The following is a 16,011-nucleotide window of genomic DNA, read 5'->3' as shown; positions in this document are numbered from 1 at the left end:
AGAACAAACCTTGAAAGATATTGATTAAAAAAAAAATGTAATTCACATACCCTCTTCTTCTGAGATACCACCATGCTCCATCCACACGGCCCCCTCTGCATCCATGTTGGTTTTTCGTGTCGCAAGAAATAAGATTTTGAGGAGACAAAGCAGGGGTCATGTGCCCCATAGACTGAATAGAAAGTCTATCAGAGGCAACAGCTGATGAAAGAAAGAGTTCTAATTAACTTTCTATGCCAAACCACTTTGAAACAACCAATTATTATTGTATTATTGACAACTAAAACTTGTGATCAACATACACAATACCAAAAGCATGTGTACAATGAATGTGCACAGTATGTTCTTGGAATATCCTTGGATTTTAATCGATATGCTTGTACTATCTCAAGATTGCCTGAAGATGTCACAATTTCCCTTCCTCCTTTTCCTCTTAAGAACTACATAGTTAATATTTAGCCTAGAACTATACAAAACATTAAACTATGAAAGTCAAGCGTGTGCAACATTTGATCTAATTTTACACCAAATTTTTGCCACATTTGCATAGACTGTTCAACGTCGTATAAGATTTTTCAGAGAGTAGAGCAGACATAGAAATCATCTGTACTGTAAATCAAGGCAACATAATTAAAAAAAAATACTCTGCTAAGCTCTAATTGCATCTAAACTGGCTGCATAACATGTCAGTGCATATTTATTAAAAATAAAACACTTTTCTTTAAAAACTCTATAAATGCTGATGCCTGCATTGTGCTGGGAAAAAAACTGCAATATCCTAACTCAATATTGTCCTAAGAACTATATCCTCTAATATTCAGGCACATGAACAAGAGATTCAAAAATCCTGCCTAAAGTTCCTTCTCTTCAGCACATCCTAACTAGCTAGGCTTAAAGTGGTAGTATACTCATTTATGTGACTTATACCTACAGGTAAGCCTATAATAAGGCTTACCTGTAGGTACAATTAATATCTCCTAAACCTGCACCGGAAGAGACGCTGAGGGAGCATGTCAGCTCCCACAGCGGTGTCCGGGGGTCCGTGTCGGGGCTTCGTTCTAAGGTAAGTATTTCAAAATACACTTATTTCAAACACTTAAAGTCCCAGCCATCACTTTTCCTTTAGTGGTGGCTTTATATGTGAGTTCATTTTTACCGTTATTTGTTTTTAACATCTTATGTACACTGCAATTTGTACCAGTGATACACAATATATATTTTTTATTAAATTGATTTTATTGCATACTGCACCATGAGCCTCTCTCATTTTTTTGCAAATGTAACCCTTGCATGATGTGCTGAGTTTATCATCGCACTGGAGGTTACCCATGAGGCCGGAGGTTGCTGACTATATTGATGTCCTGGAAATCCTGAGACTGGTCGTACAACACTCGTTTGCTGGTCGTACTACACTCATTTGCTGTCCTATAACCTAGACAGCATTTGGCTCTGGTGAGTTTGTACTTCATTTGTTTTTGGTGTTGGAGACTATCTTTTTCCTTCTCATCGTTTGATTCTACTGGTTCACTGGATCACATCCACTGAATATTGTCACATCATTTATATGAACTTTTGTCACGAAAAAACGTCATATTTTCTATACCATTCAATTGAGAACATTTTTTAATTTATTTAAACATTTTCAGTGCTGCAATATTCTTTTTGTTTATATTTTTGTGTATGTATATTTTACACTTTCTTTTCTAGCTGCTGTTTTTTATCATAAGCGCTGATTCACCTTCCATATAACCTATAGGTCCAATTAAAAAATGTCTAAACTTCAAATTTATCAGCAATGTGTAGTCATGATATTGCTAGACCATTTGCTGCATGGGTTAAAGCATAACTGAAGGTAACTTTTTTTCTATGTGTGTTTAAGGATCGGTTCACTTGAGGAATTGCAAAAAAACGCACCCGCATTCCTGTGCAATTGAGTACACTGCGTTTTCCGTCCATTCATTTAAATTGGCTGATATTGCCCTGCATCACACCAAAAGTAGTGCATGCACAAATTTAAAAAACGAGGTTGCATTTGCTATCTGCGTTTGGGATATTGTTAACTTGGGGTGTCGTTGCAGATCGCAGACATTGGGACAGCACATTTGGAACAAGGTATGGAAAGTGCACATGGAACGTGTGTTTCCCCCATCACATTCCAGTGTGAACTGGCACTTAGAGTTGGAAGGGATTAGAACACTTGTCTGTGTCCCCCATTAGGGAGATTCACCCTCTATATACAGTGTGTCCTGTGACATGTATCACAGAAAATAAAAGAAAATCCACAAATTTGAGTGGTCACTACAAGGGATTTCCCTCACTTTGGAGGGATTTCCTCTCACTTCCTGTTTTTGGGACAGAAAGTGAAGGGAAATCTCCCAAATAGATACAGATGGCAAAATAAAAGCTGACTGGGGTTATAATCCTTCCTTAATCTATCTAAAATTGAAAAAAAGTTTGCTTCAGCTGTCAGCTCTACTTAAGAACTGTGACTCAAACAGTGGCGGCTGGTATATTGGGGGCGCAGGGGTGCCGCCCCCCCATCCATGCGTCCGGCCCCCTAATCTACATGCGGGGCGCCGGACGCATGGAATTCAACTGGCTTTTTTTTTTTTTTGCATCACCTGATTAGAGCCAGAGGCTCTAATAGGCTGCAGCAAAGGGTGGACCCGGGGCGCAGAGCAGTGCGCCCGAGCCAACCCATTGTGTGAAAATAGCAAATGAAAATTCGCTATTGTCACATGGATCCTCCTCCTGGCCAATCAGGAAGCACGTCCGATACGTGCTTCCTGATTGGCCGAAAGGCCCCGCTCAGCAGCTGCCTCCCTCGCTCTGATCCGGGAGGAAGCTCGAGGAGAGCCCACGGAAAGTTTCCCGCATTGTGCCGGAATCCCGAGCTGTGCCGCCCGGCTCCCCTCTCCTCTCCCGGCTCCCCCCGGTGTCCTGTCCTCCGTCCCTGGCATGGCGACGGTGCCCTGCACGCTGGCATCTCTGCATTGAAAGACATCTCTGCATTGAAAGGGGGCACGCTGGCATCTCTGCATTGAAAGGGGGCACGATGATCTCTGCATTGAAAGGGGGCACGCTGGTCTCTCTGCATTGAAAGGGGGCACACTATACCTAAATTACTGAAGGCCCCTTTTACACTTTTGTGACCTCAAAGTCAAGCAATTTTTACAGCGTTTTTTGCCGCAAAGCAATGCCTATTACATTTTTCTGTTTAGGCCCCCCCTGAAAATGTTGAGCACCAGCCGCCACTGGACTCAAATGTTCAGTTCCTTCTGGTTTACCTCTGTTATGGGTATACCATTTCAAATGTTCAGTTCCTTCTGGTTTACCTCTGTTATGGGTATACCATTTCTCTGTAAATCAAAAACTGTACATTTCAGGTCAAATTTTCTAAACTTTTTCAGTATTTAATGTGTGAAATGTACTAGAGGCATATAATTTCACTATATCAATACTCTTAGAGTTCTATTTATCAATTTTCACCCAAGATTCACCTATTTTTCACAATGGCTCTTAGGTGAAAATTGAGTAAATCTTGGATAAAATTTGTGTGAAATCTTAGCTAAAAACATAAATTGGAACCTTTCTTTACAGAGAAAACGTTTTGGAAAAATGGATACCTGCAGTGGAGAACGCCCAGGAACCAGCACAGTTGCCTTGATCAAGTGGCTCATGGATCATCCCTGGCCACTTATCCGCAGCATTAAAGTGGGATGGAAGAACATCATTGTCCATGTTTACCTACACAGTGGAGAATTTAAGAGTCAGCACTGCAAGACAGAGCATGGAGAACATCTGCCATAATAATATACATAATCTAATCCATGCAGGGAATAATCCATGTTACATAATTCGAATCAAGCTAGGACCAAGACCAATACTTTACTGCGCAATGCATAAACCAAGACATAAAAACACACTTCTGGCATTTCTAGCAGCAAACAAATAAATGGAAATCCTCCATGTGTCACTCACCCCAGCTGGAAAAGGAATCTTTTATAAAAAAAAAAAATCGACTAATTTACCGGTGTCCTATACCAGCCTCTCTTCATAGATATATAGCAACCCAAGCACAATAACGACACTGAGAAACTAGATAATTGAGATAATGTACTGTGAGCACCTGTGTGCAGTGCTCTTTTTACCATGTATCATTGCCTTTTGCAGATCGGGTTGTTATGGTGTGTGAGGTACAGGTGATCACCTACTAGCACCACCAGCTGCATGCATAAGCTGAATAGGGTTACATAGCACAGGGACCTGGGACAGTATGGCTGCATAATGATCTACTCAGGTAGTAAAAGCATTTTGTAAATCATTAGCATAAGGTAGCTCTGTCTGATTGTTATAAAAATCATTTACAACCCTGCTATGTTGGTTATTGCTCTAGAAGGGCATCTAACTCACTAAGAAATTTTCCGTTATTATGGTGTCACCAATGGGCCTACAAGTATTCTATACACAAAGCTTGATGCTACAGCTCTACACAACATTACTAATTTTTAAAATTCTTCCCACCCCCTCAATATGTAATTTTCATTTTTTGCCTAAAAACAGAAACATAATTGCTTGGATATTTAAAAATATGTCAAGTATTTAATAGTGACGTACATACTTGGAAACGGTCAAGGAATTCCTGAATAGGCAGACAGTCTTAAGCATTATGGGGTCTAATCCTATGGGTCCTGACTGAACTCACTTGTCCCATCACAAGGAATTTTCCATTCTGTTGTCTCTGGGTAGACCCCCTCCTTTGCTTTCCTCTATTGGCAGGATGGTAAAAACACAGGCGTTCGCTCAACAGTAGTCTGCAATGATTTTTTTCTTACTACTATTCTTTATTCCGAGTGGACTGGTACTTCCTGAGTGGAAGTTGCCTGAAAAAGCTGGCTTAATCACATTCGCATTGTGCTTCCCTGTTGGGGCCTGCCAAAAATCACACGCTGACCTAACCACAGGAAAGAGCTATGACTGGAGGAGGGAGAATCTCTGAATTCCAGTGGCATGTTAACATACTAACCCTTTGTGACATGACAGCAATACATTCCACTCACGCTTCCTAAAGTGAACCTGGCTACGGAAACCTATTACCTTTCTCCACATGCACATGAGAGAATTGTCCTTCATATTTCACTAGCACTATGTTGCTGCTGTATCTTCATCTTCAAAAGCATAGTTTTCTCAATTTTTCCAAAAAACAAATATCCTCCGAAAATGGTCAGCTAGGTCATTTTTTGACCACTAAAGCAATATTACCTCTCCAAAAGGATATTATCCCAGGAATTAATAAAGAGTGCAATACACATTCTTTAGAATTCTGCTGCACCTCCACTTATATAATGTCTGAGATTGTGTCAGTTTTATGTACCAATTGGAAAAAAGGTACTTGAATTTGTTGCATGGAAGCCAGCTCTGGGGCCATACCAGAACCTTAGTGCAGCTCAGTAATACTGGGCTCCCTGCATGTCCACTGGGCATGTTACACAGACAGGTACAGCAGTTGAAGAGTTCTGCAGTTGTGTGTACAAAGCTTGATGGGGATTCTGAGTTTTCCATCAGGTCCCCCTCCCTTGTGATTGACAGCGGATAGCAATGGACAGATACCACTAGCTAGAGTTGGTCTTAATTACCTCCAATTTCATTATCTTCAAATTTGGGGTAATTGTTTTGAACTAGTTGCAGACATAGTGCCACATTGTGAAAGTGGCACAAATAACAGTTACCTGAATCTGTTACTCATGTCGGAACTCCTAAAGGAGAACTATGGTCAAAGCTATTTAGGCTATACTTTTTCTATGGATCACAAAAGTGCAGTTCGTTCTGCACTCCTGTGACCCATTTTCAGCTGTCAGCTGATGTCACTCAGCCAGTCCAGTCTGGGGAAAGATCCTGATGGGATCCACTCAGATTCTGTACTAGCAGCTGTCTCAGTTTCTTAGCTGTGCTGCTGGGAGACTGAGCAAGCCGCTCCCTCTTCTCCACAGCCCAGCACTCCAGTGAGCACTGGAGGGGCAGAGCAGAGAGCAGTGACTGTCACCAGCTCTCTGCTCAGAGCGGAGGGGAGAACTCAGTGGTATTTGATCGCTTAGTTCCTAGTTCAGAGGTGAGAAGGGCAGGGGGGGGGGGGGAAATACAGCATCAGATCAATGTTGCATCCACCTAGGTGAGTACCATGTTTTTTTTTTGTTAACCCAATACTTCTCTTTTAAGAAAACTGTTACCAGACTTTTATTAATTAGGTATAGGACTTTGTAAAGGTGTTGCAAGTTTTTTATTGCATTCCCCCCATGTCTTTTGAAAATTTTGACACTGAATAAATAAAGTGGAGATAAATTTGGACAGCAGATATTTTAGCTGTGATGTTCAACAATATGTACTTTATCATACGCTGTCAGTGATAAGAATTCCTAAAATTGGTGTGTAAAAAGTAGAAGGACCAGATGAAAATAATGATACTATATACAAAGTTTAAAAATATATACAGAAACCTTGCTTATGCACCAGGCAACAAAGAGAACCTCTGGCTGGAAATCACTAGTGTCCTGCTTACTTTGAATTATTCAGAAGTAAAATGAAAAGTAGTGTACGTACGTGCATCTCGTTCATGTTCATCACTGAAGAGGAGGGCTTTGTGGTTCCTAATCGATACTGGATACCTTCATCTAGTGTCATACCCCAAAACTGACTGTAGTTTCCAGCATTCCAGCTACAGCAAAGAAAATAAGGTACATTTTTTATTTTAAAAGATTTTTGGTGTCCAACAACAAATCAGAATTGTTGTACGCAAAAAGGGAGCATGTAGCATGTTTGAGCTCTCTTACCCATATGAGCCTCGATTAATGGCTTCAATAATTCTTGGGTTGATAAGGCATGCATTCTGCTCACAGTGCCAGTTACCATCATTGGTACATGTGCTAGAAAAAGAAGAAAGCTGAGTAGTAACATATCATACAAATGCACAATACTTGATTAGATTTCATTTCTTTGATAACATTCACTTCTTTGACCTAGCGCTGTCTTATCAAGGAAAAATACTTCTTCAATCTTTAACAATAAAAGGTGGTGTTTCTCAGAATCAGAGGGCATGCAGGAACTGGAGCTGTACAGAATTCTCTCAGGCCTAATGGAGACAAATTGGTCTATAAACATCTATGAATATTTGCTAAAAAAAGCAAAAAGTCCCTTTTAAGAGGAAGGACACACTTCCTATTACAATCATTGTCAAAACAGCATTAAAGTATTTTAGAAGCCTAAAATGTTTTTAGCTTTGGATAGAGTAAGGAATTATTAAAACCCCCATCAAGTTTTTTTTCTGCTGTCTGTGTCCCATTGGAAATTTTTTTCTTGTCTTGAGGCACAGCAGGAAGCGAGAGGAAATATCTCCAAAGTAGGCAAAGATCATTGCCATCAAAACAAGTGTCCCCATCTCTTCTTTCTCAGTGACAAATTATCATTTTTCAGCTTACCCCACTTTCAATACCAGTATCACTGGTCACCAGGAAAAATAAAAGTAAATTTCTGTGGCAAAAAAACACAGACTTCATTAAAAATCTTCAATATGAATGTTGAGAAGGATTTGAGTAGTAGTAATTTTGGACTGCTTTGACTGCTAGAGATGGGAAATAGAGAACCTTGGAATTCAGTAGGCAAACCTGGTTCCTATCTTAAATATCATGGATCTCTTCTACATCTGATACTACTCTAGATATTAAGCTACTATTCTATCTCCCATCAATAGTAGCACTCAAAGAACTCCAGACTTTCTACCCCTAATGAAGGAGGATCTTTGTAGTCCCTAAAACAAACTGGCTTTGCTTTGTTGACTGCTATGTCTAATATAGACCATTCTGTACATTTACTAATGGGTTGGCTCTTTGTAGATTTTTATAAGGAATGCCTGTAAACCTCTGCATGGATGGGGAGCTGCCAGCTAAACTGATGATCAGATATAAGGGCATATCCCCACCAAACCCTTAACCCCGTTCAGACTGCGGTGGCACGACTTGGTGGGGCAACCTGTGAAGTCGCGGTACACAGCGTGCACCGCGACCTCGGCGCGACTTGCACGGACTTCAAATAATTGAAGTCAATGCAAGTCGCCTCCAGGTCGCCCCAAAGTAGTACAGGACCCTTTTTCTAAGTCGGAGCGACTTGTGTCGCTCCTATTAGAACAGTTTCCTGTACTAATCAATGGCGAGCGACCCACCGCGATTTGTCAGGCGACCAAGTCGCTGAGAAGTCGCGCTAGTTTGAATGGGGTCTTACTCAAAGGCCAAGCACTTCTCATTTGTACTATTAACCGCTTGCCGACTGCTCACAGTATATTTACTGCGGCAGTCGCCCCTCACAGGCAGAGTGACGTAGGTCTACGTCGCTCGCCTGTGAGGCTCTGGGGAGCGAGTGCGCGCCCGCTCCTGCGCGCTCCCGCGCGGTCACGGACCCCCCCGCGCGTGTGACCAGCGGACCCGATGTCCGCCGGTCACTCGGCGATCGGCGGGGGAGAGGGAGAAAGTCAGGCAGCTTGTGTAAACAAGCCACCTGTCATTCTCCTCGCTGTAAAGACACTGATCACTCGGATCTAGTATGTAGATCCGTTGATCAGTGTCCTTACAGCTCAAGCCACAGCCAATCACAGTAGAAAGCACGCCCCTAGGGACACACACAGCCCCTCCCTCCCAAATAAAGTTAACCCCTTCACTACCAGTGTATTTTTACAGTAACAGTGCATATATATAGCACTGATTACTGTAGAAATGTCACTGGTAACCCCAAAAGTGTCAAAAATGTCAGTCAAGGGTCCGATCTGTCCTCCCCAATGTCGCAGTACCGCAAAAAAAATCGCAGATCGCCGCCATTACACGTTAAAAAAAAAACACCAAAAATGACAGAAATCTTTCCCTTTGTTAGTAAACGCGATAACTTTTGCGCAAACCAATCAAAATACGCTTTTTGCATTTTTTTTTACCAAACATAGGTAGCATAAAACAAATTGGCCGAAAATTTAAAAAAATTTTGATTTTTACATTTTTTTGGGGGGGAATTTCATATAAAAAAATGTGAAAAATATTGTTATTTTTGAAAAATGTACGCTCTTTTTTTGTTTATAGCGCAAAAAGTAAAAATCGCACGGGTGATCAAATACCACCAAAAGAAAGCTCTGTTTGTGGGAAAAAAAGGACGCCAAATTTGTTTAGATACAGCGTCGCACGACCGCGCAATTGTCTGTTAAAGTCACGCAGTGCCGAATCGCAAAATACCCCCTGGTCGTTTAGCAGGAAAATCCTCCGGGGCTTAAGTGGTTAAACAATAAAAAATATAAACAAGGTGCTGCGCTAAGCTCTTAAGAGCATAAGATGTGAAAATGATGATGTGATAAATAATGCAAAATATCAAAATAATGAAAAGTGCTAATGCCAAAATTAGATACGTGGATGAATAGATGATGAAGGTGCAACCACAAATGGTGAATAAATTTGATGTAAAAACAGCACATAAAATCCAAATAAATATATTAAATAGGGCTGTTTTACATATCTCTTATCTTAAATAGACAAACAATCCAGTGATGAAGTGAGCAAAAATGCAAAAAGTGCTTGTGCTGAGTGATAAATATGAAATTGATTACGTGCAGGTGGATAAATAAAATAAAATCAGCACATAAAAAATCAAATATAAATATCAATGATAGACATATCTCTTATCCTTAATAAACAAAGTGGTGAATAGTCCAGTGAAAAGATGTGCACATAAACACAAAGGTGCACCAAACTAGGTGATAGATATGGAATTAATTGCGTACAGGTGGATAAATAATTAAACTGTGAACCATGTGATTCTTATTGTGCAACGTTTTCTGACATCCAATACCATCCAAAGTTCAACTGAAAGCATCAATAATAGAGATAAACCATAAAGTCTGTGATGCTTTAATTACTGAAGTGCAACATATAACGCAATGCTACAATAGTCTTAAAGTGCCGCCGTGCTCTGTAATACAATGATTCAGTGCTTGAGTGGTGGGTCTTGTGCCGATCTTCTGTGTGAAACACCTAAGAGACTATGAGCCGCTCATCTTGTTCCTGTGAACATATAGCATGTGTTATAATCCTTATTGCCCCGGCTCTTCAAAGGGGGTATCGCGTCCTCTCTCTTTCTGTATCCATTAATTTTTATATTCTCCGTGTAGTGTGTATGAGAAATATTGAAGGTCTATAGCGTAATCTCGTTTAGCAATCAACATTTAATAAAATAACAAGGTACTCACTTTTAAAATCAATATTACAAACAGTTTCTCCACGAGGTATGAGCTTGTTCCGTCTTGCTCTCACTTCCTTTCCGGTATGCTGATGCCCTACGCCAGACACGTGACTTCATCAGGGGATACTAATGGCACAAGACCCACCACTCAAGCACTTTATTTATCTAGCCACTACTACTATTAGCCACATCCCCCTCTGATCGAGATTTATTTGCACTGGCTATTATACAGAGCCCAGCGGCACGTGAAGACTTTGTATCATTGTATTACAGAGCACGGCGGCACTCTAAGACTATTGTAGCATTGCGTTATATGTTGCACTTCAGTAATTAAAGGCATCACAGACTTTATGGTTTATCTCTATTATTGATGCTTTCAGTTGAACTTTGGATGGTATTGGATGTTAGAAAACGTGGCACAATAAGAATCACATGGTTCACAGTTTAATTATTTATACACCTGTATGCAATTCATTCCAAATCTATCACCTAGTTTGGTGCACCTTTGTGTTTATGTGCACATCTTTTCACTGGACTATTCACCACTTTGTTTATTAAGGATAAGAGATATGTCTATCATTCATATTTATATTTGATTTTTTATGTGCCGATTTTATTTTATTTATCCACCTGCATGTAATCAATTTCATATTTATCACTCAGCACAAGCACTTTTTGCAATTTTGCACACTTCATCACTGGATTGTTTGTCTATTTAAGATAAGAGATATGTTAAACAGCCCTATTTTATATATTTATTTGGATTTTATGTGCTGTTTTTACATCTAATTTATTCACCATTTGTGGTTGCACCTTCATCATCTATTCATCCACGTATTTAATTTTGGCATTGGCCCTTTTCATTATTTTTTATCTTTTGCATTATTTATTACATCATCTTATGCTCTTAAGACCTTAGCGCAGCACCTTGTTTATATTTATCTATCTAGCGGTCTGGGCACACCATATTGGCGCTGCTCGCTACATTTGGGTCTCATTCCCCACACTTCCTCATTACCTTCAATACTTGATAGCGCGGGAGCCATATATCTTGTATTAAAACAATAAAACATTTTCAGAGGTGCTATCTCTTTCCTGCTCTATCCAAGATGAAAACAAATGGCTTTGGATGCATTTTAATTGCATATAATATTGGATACCACACAGGCAGGGTATATTAAATTCACTGAAAGCGTGATTTTTATAAACCCACAAAAAGTCTTGTGTGGGTTATATTGTGGGTTTACAGATTCGCTTCATTTGGGAAATGTGGATACATTGCAGTCATTGATTGTTCATTTCAAGGTAGGTATGGTAATGCGACTAACTCATACATTATGGATTTTCACCAGCAGTACAAATAATCTGAGTAATAGTAGTAGTGGTAGGGTTAACAAACAAGCAACAGTCAGGGGAATTTAATAAAGCAGTAACGTCACTTTTCTGGCAGTAAGCCCCTTTAACACGGCCTGCACCTAATTAATGAACGCCTTGCACCAGTCTCCGTACAGGTATAGACACGTGCACCATATTCAGGTAGTTTTTCTTACTGCTACTTTTAGAGTCAGTGACAGATTCTATAAGAATGACTTCTAGTGCAACAGAAAAGCAAACTGGTGGTAAATAAGACCAACTGTGTTTTACATTTACAGAATTGGTACCTAGGACAAAGGCCACCTGTGTCCTATCAATCAATGAGGCAAGTCACACTGAACTGAGAGTGGGTGGACCCTGATGGAGAACTCTGAGAGATTAGTTCCCCATCAGGTCCGCTTTGCCTGTGATTGACAGCGGATGGCAGTGGGCAGATCCATAGCTGCTATTTAGTCCAAGAACGTCTTTGAGATCTGCTCAGGGCCATACTCTGTCAATCACAGGAAAGGTGGACCTGATGATGGCTCCACCCAACATCTCAAATTCATGGCAGATGTGCTCACTCCTTCCCTTTACTCTGTTCAGTCATACTGACAGACACATGGTCGAGGAGTTTTAAACTAGAGCCCGATAGGGAACTGAGAAACTGTAGTGGTGGAATTCCAAAGTCACTAGTGGACTGAATAGTGGCTATGGATCCACCCACTGCCATCCGCTGTCAATCAAACATAAAGCAGACCTGATGGGGAAATAATCTCTCAGTTCCCCATCAGGCTCTGGTTTAAAACTCTTCGGCCATGTGCTTGTCCGTATGACTGCGCAGAGACCAGGGAGGAAGCGGGAAAGCACACTGAGGAAGTAGTGTAACAGGTACATGAATCAGGTGCAAGCACTGTCACTTTTGATGCTGGGCCCGATTAATTCCCCAGTGTGTTTGCGTGAAAATAAACTTATCAATAGTACTCTTAAGAGGAGAATGACCAGAGTTGAGGTTTGTGCTGTCCACTCAGCATTCATAATGGCCAAGCTATTGGATCATTTATTACATCAGATGAACAATGACCATGCATGGCCAGATCAATGACTTGCAAAAGAGAAAATGATGGGTTTAGAATTAAGCATACATGGAGAAGGTGCGGTAAGGGCTAAAGCTGGATACACACTATCCAACTTTTGTTGTTAGATTTCCTTCAGATTCACCTTTTCTATGTAGTGCAAGGGCCTACCAGATTCCATACAAATTGAAAGTCTTTAGGTTTGACCTCATATTATATGGTTTTGGTAAGTCTAAAGGAAAAAGTCTACAGAAAATCTTATAGTGTGTATGGCCCATTAGGGAGAGGGTTCCTGGTACGTAAACTAGCAGACAGCAAGTGACCCAATTATGCAGGTGCTTAAAGAAAATAAAATGTAGTCTCATCGTTACCAGCCATTTAGTCAGGAGTTCATAGATATGAACATAAAGAAATGTAAAGGACCATGTATAATAAGTGTTATAAATACGTGTTATAAAGATATACTTGTGAACAGGATCGACAGTTGTTTAAGTACAGCTTGGATTTTTTAAATTTTTTATTTTATTTTTATTCTGCACCCATTGATTTCAGTCATTATGCACACTCACACCTTTTTCATGAGGAAATGCCCTTGTTTTCTGGTGGGTATGTACAGAATTCTGTATGCACACAAGCTTTATAGGTAATATTAGCATACAGAGTATACTGTATATTCTGTTGTCAGCAAATGACATATCTATTTGGTATACGAAAGAAACAAATATATGCACAGTATATAAAGCAACTCCAGGTAACTGATGAGCAGAGGGGGAATAGTGTGTAAATGAGGCGTGTGTATGTTCCTTGTTCATAAAGTAGCTATGGCATGATAAGCTTGCATGCAGACATTTGGTTATGCATTAGACAAACTCCAGGGTTTGGGGATTATGAACAGTCCTGCGTTATGTGTTTGAAGACTTCAGCTTCCTTTTAAGGCTGCAAAGAGAAGTCTAAGTTTAGCCAAAGCATTTTCCTGGGAACCTCATCTTTCAGTTTGTGCTGATTTTTTTTTTTCCCATTTGCTCACAGCATAAAAATGACTGATATCTAATGATTGACTTGAGTATCTCATCCATCTCAGAACGTGATGCTGCTATTTGACACTGCCTTCACATTCATAAAAAAAGCCACCAACATTGTGACACAAGCAGATTATTGAAAAAATAAACAGCCAGAGCTCTTGTTGCCTATTAGAGAAATTCTTTCCAGTGAAAGATAATCCCTGGAAGGGTTAGAAGTCATAATGATTGCTATGATCAACAGCTCCACTTACTTTGTTTTAGTTTTAAACCATCGGCCTCAAACACAAACTCCAAATTGACCAAATAATATACAACATGGCAAATAAAATTGGAAAATATAAGAAACATCAGATGCCTACAGTTATGGCATATCGTATATGTGTTTTCTGCATGAGTACAGGTTACAACTAAAAAATGTTAGTCTGTCAAAAAAGTCAATAGACATTTTTGGGACCTTATTTTGCATGCACTGTTGTCACAGTCAGGTTAATGGCAAATTCACACAGGCAGCAGGCCCAATCTACATTTTTTATGTATTCCACCAACAATTAGAGCTGTTCAGGGAAACTCTTCTTCTCTGCCAGACCTCAGAGCGGACCTCTGCTACTGCAAGTGACATCACAGGCCATATAAAGGGTTCAGGTCTTTCACATGGCTTTCCCATAGTACAGTCCCTCTCACAGGACACACAGGCACTCATTCTCACATGATATTCCCACGTAGAGTCCTTCTCACACAATGCTCTCATGGGACACTCTGTGATATGGCAGTTCCACAGTACAGTCCCTCTCGCAGAACACTATCATGGAACACTCCACAGGGCGCTCTCTCTCACGTGGCATTCACACAATATAGTCTCTCTAAAGGAATATTCCCATATAGCACTCTCTCTCACGTGGTAATCTCTCTTACACATCATTCACACAGTAGTGTTCCTCTCACAGAACGTCTCGCACATGGCAGTCTCTCTCAAATGGCAATTGCACAGTGCAGTTTCTCTCATAGAACATTCTTGTATGGCACTCTCACTTCACATTTGCATGGTAAAGTCCACCTTGCAGAACATTCTTACATAGCAGTCTCTGTAACTTGGCATTTACACAGTACAATTTATCTCTCAGAACATTCCCTCATGGCAGTCTCTCTCACTTATCATTTACACAATGCAGTCCCTCTCACAGAACATTCTGAGTTACATACAGTAGTTAGTCAGGTTGAAAAAAGGCAAGTCCATCTAGCTCTTATATGGCACACTCTCTCTCATGGCAGCCTCTGATGGCATTCACACAGAACTCTCACAGAACACTTTAAAAGGCCAGTCTCCCTCATCTGCTACTCTCACATGCAAACTTTTCTCATAAGGTAGCCTTTCTCACATAGTAGTCTCCTATACAGGGCAGTCTCTTTCACATAGGAGTCAACAATGGCTTTATATGACTTCAGTATATTTCAGTCAAAGTCCCGGAACATGCATGCTGTAAATACTTTGATCAGCAATAACATTATGGGCACTCATCAAAATCCATCAAGCCATAGACTCAGACATTTGAAGATATGCTGTAGTATCTGGCAACAAGCCATCAGTAGCAGATCCTCTAAGTTGTGAAGTGGGGCCTCCATGACTTTTTTTTACAGCATGTCCCACTGTTGCTTAATTGGACTGAGGTTTGGGAAATTTGGAGGCCCTCAACACCTCAAAATGATGGTTGCGTTCCTCAAACCATTCTTGAATGCATCAAATCAAGCCGCCTTTATCCATTGCCCCTTTTGTGCAGTTCTGATGCTCACATGCCCACTGTAGGCGCTTTTGGTTGTGGATACGGGTAATATGCACAAAACTGCGATGCACTTTGTGTTCTGGTACCTTTCTATCAGAACCAGCATGCACTTTTTCAGCAATTTAGGCTATGTTAGCTCTTGTATTGGATCAGACTACATGGACTAGCATTCACTCCCCAAATGCATCATTGAGCCTTGGCCGCCCATGACCCTGTCGCCAGTTCTCCGCTTTTCCTTCCTTGGACCACTTTTGGTAGGTCCTGACCACTGTAGCCTGGAAAAAGCTCACAGGAGCTGCAGTTTTGGAGTTTTGGATTTTATCTGACCCAGTCGTCTAGCTCAGTGTTTCTCAACTCCGGTCCTCAGGGCACACCAACAGGCCAGGTTTGCAAGAAAACTGAAATACATCACAGGTGATATAATTTGCTGCTCAGTGTTTGCAGTATTCTAGTCTGCATCTCCCCAAGGTAATACTTCAAATCTGGCCTGTTAGTGTGCCCTGAGGACAGAAGTTAAGA

The 16,011-nt window shown here is 40.6% G+C and overlaps 1 protein-coding gene across 1 annotated transcript in view; it reads right to left on the bottom strand.

Moving 5' to 3' along the window:
- TINAGL1 (tubulointerstitial nephritis antigen like 1) overlaps nt 1-16,011 on the bottom strand; it is a 91,750-nt gene that overhangs the window by 13,537 nt on the left and 62,202 nt on the right. Inside the window, exons 4-7 of the mRNA XM_082246985.1 lie at nt 6,828-6,920; nt 6,598-6,712; nt 3,627-3,747; nt 51-201 (exon numbers count right to left, since the gene is read on the bottom strand). Of these exons, the coding sequence (XP_082103111.1) occupies nt 51-201; nt 3,627-3,747; nt 6,598-6,712; nt 6,828-6,920 (480 nt within the window). The remainder of the gene's footprint in view (nt 1-50; nt 202-3,626; nt 3,748-6,597; nt 6,713-6,827; nt 6,921-16,011) is intronic.

The sequence above is a fragment of the Pelophylax lessonae genome (assembly GCF_965119305.1).
Source record: "Pelophylax lessonae genome assembly, chromosome: 2".
NCBI classification, from domain to species: Eukaryota; Metazoa; Chordata; class Amphibia; order Anura; family Ranidae; genus Pelophylax; species Pelophylax lessonae.
This window is presented reverse-complemented; position numbering and strand designations above follow the sequence as displayed.